We start from the raw sequence: 5,551 nt of genomic DNA on the forward strand, positions 1-5,551 counted from the left end.
ATTTTGAATCTATTTTTTTTAGAAAATGGAATGTTGTTTTCCATTATTTTGATCAAATGGATTTCTAATATTGATTATACTTGGAAGGTTGCAAATTGAGCATCTTTATCTTCTACTAGATCTTCATAATTTATTCAGTTCCTTCATTATGAATTAATTTGATCAATTTTATTAATTTCATGGTTTCTTTTGATTCGTGAAGCTAGTGGATTTGTGGTAAATTTACTTTTCTTTTTTTTAATATTGAAATCAAGTAAATGATTACATAGAATAAGACAACCAACAAGTTTGACTTGCTGTGGAAAATACCTCCTACTAACCAACAAGTTGCCAAAAAAAGAATAATTAGAACAGTAACTGCAAAATTGTTGTGATGAGCACAAATGAAACTACTAATTTACAATGACTAGACATGTGAACATGCTCAAATACAAATTTACAATGACTACACATCTCAACAAGCTGAAATTTACATAAAATTTACCCTATTACAATTTGAAAATCTATACATATTTTTTTATGATTCCTTAATTAATATACTTTCTTTTTAAAACAATTCTTCAATTAGACATTTATTTTCATTGTGCTATTATAAAATATTCAAATTAAAAACAAACAGTTTTTCAACGCAATGTAATTATACCAGATAAATAAATATCCCTCCAAACATTTATGTTACTATCCCTTTAAGTAATGGACAGAGTTGCCCAAATCACTATACAGAGAGAATCCAATGGTGATTCAATTAGACTATGCAAACCTAGAGCTGGAACCACCATTCCTATCATGGAGAATGATGTTTTTATCATATTACTTTGAATCTCTTTTTTCAGCACATTGTTATGTTTCTGTAAACTCTCTTTTATATCTATACAGTATTAAACTTCAGCTTTATTCAATTAAAAATGTAACAAAGCTGATCTCTAAGTTAGAAAAGCTCCAACAACTTAGTTTAGTCACGAGCTCTTGAAATCAGATTAATCTAGTCATGTGATGCCAACTTCAGATAGTCCTGTTCTCCACTCATCTGATGGAGAATGACAATCAAAGCCATCATAAAAGCCTGGTCTATGCCAGCTTTCAGTACAACATTGAAAACATCTTTTGACAACATTACTTCTGAAGTTGCAAATTTCCTCTTCACCTGAAAAGTACAGTACAATACAATACAATTCAATTCAGTAACTTATTTATACTGTCTGCATATGAACAAAGTAGAAATTTCAGATAAAGGACAAAAGCAAGTGTACCTCTGCAACTAAAGTGCCAAGGCCATTGTATATACTACAATGTCGCTCACTATAATTCCCCAAAACTTTATAGTCAGAGTGTTTCTTTCCTCTAGTAGAACCCACAAACGCCACTGCAACTTCATTTTTACTAAACATTGATGATTTGCTCACGCTGAAAATGGGCTTCTGGACATGGCATTGCTCTCGATGGAATCCATACCAATGGTTGAGAATTCTATAAGCCTGTCAATAGAAAATGAAGAAGATTTTAGTTTCTGTTTCTGATTTTTGATAATGAGTCATTTGATTTCTGATGATGAATCACAGAATTTGATTCAATACATTAAAAAAATACACAATCAAATTTAAAAACAACGGTAAAAACTATATATGCATGTCAATGATTTTTTATCAATAACATTGTCTCATAAATAATAATAAAACTTCTGAAGGTAAGATTGGATTCGATTTTTGAATTATTTTGATGAACCAGATCTTCATGATGGAAAGATTTTCTGGTACAGATTTATAATTTGATTAAGAGGAGACATATCCTGTTGATTTCCAAAACAAAAAGTAGTTTTACCTTGCAATGCAATGTTTCAAACCAGAGATGTCAATATCTATGTAACCCATTTGGTTTTCAAAACAAAAAATGATTTTACCTTGTGATACAATGTTAGGGAGCAGAAATGTCAATATCTATGTAACACAATTGATTTCCGAAAGAAAAAATGATTTTACCTAATGATATAATGTTAGAAAGGAGAGATATCTATATCTATGCAACCCATTTGATTTCCGGAGCAAGAAAAAAAGGTTTTACCTTGCGGTGCAATGTTAGGAGAGGCTTTCCCAGAGGGTCCATGAGAATCAATTTGTTTGTTGAACTGAGACCCCTTCCATCCACCCTGAAAGCGATCTGCCCAGTGCATGAGTTGGTCACAATGAATCCCCCTCCACTGAAAACAAGTGCCTTCTTTCTCACAGTCAGAACAGTCAGTGACGAGGAGCAAAACTCTTCACCCACAACAGGAGAAAACACAGAAATCTCTGTATTCTGCACAGAGCTTTTAAAGGGTTCTGATAATTTAGAGCTGCAGTAAAAACAAGCTGATGAATTACTGTGATGGTGCTCAAGTCTGTCAGCTTCATGTATTGAATCGTCCTCTTCTTCTCTGGGTAAGATGATTCGAGAGACGAAAAGATTGCACAGTAAAGACAGTGGCAGCATGGCATATAATGTAATTGCTCGATTCAAAGTCTATGAGTTCGAATCTCGTGCAATAATGTGATGCCGATACTTTCAACACAAATCTTGCAAAATTGCGTTTGAGAATTCGCTGGTTTTAAAGTAGTTGAGAGCTATTGAAACCCTAAAAAGGGAAAGTATATATTCCTTATAGAATTCCTTTATCCATTAAAAACGGAATGCGTCCACAGGATTATTCATGGGGAATTGGGCATTTGTAGGCCGACCTATCTAGATAAATCAAATGATCATGATTCATTTTCTATTATGCTATAATTTTTTTTATTATTAAAGATTTGAATTCAGTATCATTTAAGTAATTATCTTGTTTTTACAAATTTATTAATTAAAAATATATTAAATATAATTTTTCTATTATTAATTTTATAAAATATATGTTTAAGATTAATCTTTTTTCAATATTGAAATAAAACAGATTATAACGAATAGAAACTACTAACAAATAGTTGAATGAATAAAACAACTTATTTATAAATATAAAGTCACAAGAAAGCTTGTATAAGATTTGTAATTATGTAATAAAAAAGACCAAACCTAAAATTTCTCTATAATCCTCCACTATTATGTGGTTCGCCAATTGTCACTCTTCAGTTTAATGCTTTTGTCTCTTGGCTTTCGTGGAAGATTGATTGCATTTCCAAGAGCACTTTAACCTTTTAGCAGTAATTGCAGATTTTTAAATGAATTTACACACTGCTCACACCAACCAAACCGTACTTAGCAGTTGCATGTGCAGCCATGATACTCAGAAGGGAAATTGGGGGAGATTACTGTCAGAGTGGGCGATCTCTCATTCTTGGAGAGGACAGAATAAACAGACAAATTTTCAGTATGCACAGTTGATAAAATTTTATTTAATTTAAAATTTGTAGAGAATCTCGAATGATATCTGGAATCTTTCTGATTAAATGATTTCTGGCAGCTCAGATTGTTTACAGACGACTGAGAATTGTTTACTGTTGCGAGACAGGTTTCGAGATGAAACCTCCCACTATATAGCCTATCGGCTAATAATTAATTCTCATAGTGCTTAGATTCAATCACTAATGCTTTAAGTTTGACCTATAAATTGTAAGCATTAATTTTGTATACCCTGACAACTGTATTTTGTACAACATCAACATTAATTTATTATTTCTTTCATTTAATCATCTTTTAAACCGGTCATTAGAAGTTTACTTTTATTTGAGAATAACATCCAATCGAAAAAAAAGCAGAAAAAAAGATGGGGTACTAGAGAGTACCTGTAAATTTAGAGCCTCTCAAATCGAACTCGTTTGTGTACACCGTTGCACCAGCGAGGACCAGCCGATGTTTGCTTTTGTTATTTATTACTAATACTAACCAAAATCTGAATGCCTATAGATTTGTAAAATGAAATGAGAAACATGGTTTATACATTGTGAATGTATTAGTATATTTTATTCCTAATTCTAATTAAATTGTAATCTTATTTAAATCTTAATTATAATATTAATTGAATGTTAATTATAAATTTAATTGAATACTAAATTTAACATATAATAATTCCTAATCTAAATTGAACACTAATCTTAAATCTTATCCTAACCCTATTTTAACTCTAACTTTAATTTCAATTATAACTCCAATCTTAATTGAATTGTATCTTAACCTCTTTGAATACTAACCATAATTTAACCCTAACCCTAAATTAAAAGTTTTATCTATAAGTCTAATTGACCCTTAGTCCTAACTCCAATTTAACTTTATACCTAACCCTTACCCTAATTAAATCCTTACCCTAACCATGTTTGAACTATAACCATAATTTAATCAAACTCAAAATTTTCTTTTAAATATTTATTGTAGCAAAAGAGATAAAAGTGAGAACAATTTCAATTTACATAACATAATATCACTATATTATGTTTTCACTGATAATCATTGTATTATATTTTTACATTATTAAATTTATATTATCTTACATTAATATTTATTCAATAAAATGATCTTAATCATTAGTATAATCTAATATTATATTTTATTTGTATTATAAAAATGTTAATTTGTAATTAATGTTAAAATTATTAGATTATTATTTTTTATTATTCTAATTACTAATATATGGGAATTTTGGATATTTTTAAAGATGGGCCTGCAAGTTTTGCGAACCTCGGGTCTGCAAACTCTAAAAACTGGTTGTATGCGGGTTGTTCGAGGCGACCTTGGTGACGTGGACACCTCGGCATCTTTGTGGAGGGGTTAAATCTCCTCCACCCAGTTTGAAATTCTTCTCTATTGCTCTCTTTCCGTTTTTCCTTTTGTTTGTGGAGGGGTTAAATCTCCTCCACCCAGTTTGAAATTCTTCTCTACTGCTCTCTTTTCCATTTTTCCTTTTGTTTGCAAATTGATTTCGATAGGCTTCAACTAATTCGTAGCACCCCCACCTACCTAGTCACTTGTGCGACTTAAACCTTGGCTCCCTATGGAGCCAGAGTCGAATAGCGGTGCCATTAATGGCCCTAAATCCATAGCTCAAGCTAATTCTCCTCTGAAAAATTCGCCGAAACCGTCTCCCCGTCTGCAAATAGAGTCAACCCTAACACGCGATTTTCTAATTCTCCTGGCAAAGAATGATCTGGTGAAGAAGGTAAGTGCCCTAGCACTACTTCAGATTCCTTCTACATTTCGCCAAATATTGAAATGTTGAATGAAATTGCTTCGGAAAAGACTAGGTTAAGTAATACGGCCATTTTCTTTGTGTGTGTTGATATTGAGAAATGTCCACCTAGGAAATTCTTAGATGATTGGTTTCATAACCTCTGAAATTTAAAATTAGGGCTTAAAATATCATTCTGCAGACAAATTCAAAAGGGTCTCTACCTTATCTTCTTTAACACTCATGAGGCTCAATACTAGATAGTTGGGAATACTTCCTTCCATGCCCTAGCTTGGTCTCTAGAGGCAGTTGGTGAAGAGGTTCTCGCACTGTCTTCCCCTAGATGGGTCATCCTCGAGGATGTCCCCCCCATTCTTTGGCGTTTTCTTCCCTGGTTAATGGAACCTTTTGGAAAAACAATATGTA

General features: G+C 32.0%; 1 protein-coding gene across 1 annotated transcript; it reads right to left on the reverse strand.

Moving 5' to 3' along the window:
* Nucleotides 1-669: 669 nt before the first annotated feature.
* LOC131060309 (protein LURP-one-related 5) lies at nucleotides 670-2,537 on the reverse strand. Its single transcript, XM_057993487.2, has 3 exons — nucleotides 2,059-2,537; nucleotides 1,251-1,475; nucleotides 670-1,144 (listed from the first exon to the last, which is right to left on the reverse strand). Exons 1-3 carry the CDS (start codon nucleotides 2,464-2,466, stop codon nucleotides 983-985), a joined length of 795 nt encoding a protein of 264 aa, XP_057849470.2. The 5' UTR covers nucleotides 2,467-2,537; the 3' UTR covers nucleotides 670-982.
* Between the last annotated feature and the right edge of the window lie 3,014 nt (nucleotides 2,538-5,551).

Source organism: Cryptomeria japonica, chromosome 3 (genome assembly GCF_030272615.1).
Source record: "Cryptomeria japonica chromosome 3, Sugi_1.0, whole genome shotgun sequence".
Lineage (NCBI taxonomy): Eukaryota > Viridiplantae > Streptophyta > Pinopsida > Cupressales > Cupressaceae > Cryptomeria > Cryptomeria japonica.

Coding starts and splice junctions, on each gene's coding strand:
- LOC131060309 (XM_057993487.2), bottom strand. CDS start 2,466: ATGCTGCCACTGTCTTTACTGTGCAATCTTTTCGTCTCTCGAATCATC. Junction 1,476..2,058: donor TCCTAACATTGCACCGCAAG/GTAAAACCTTTT, acceptor TTCTATTGACAG/GCTTATAGAATTCTCAACCA. Junction 1,145..1,250: donor TTGGCACTTTAGTTGCAGAG/GTACACTTGCTT, acceptor TGTACTTTTCAG/GTGAAGAGGAAATTTGCAAC.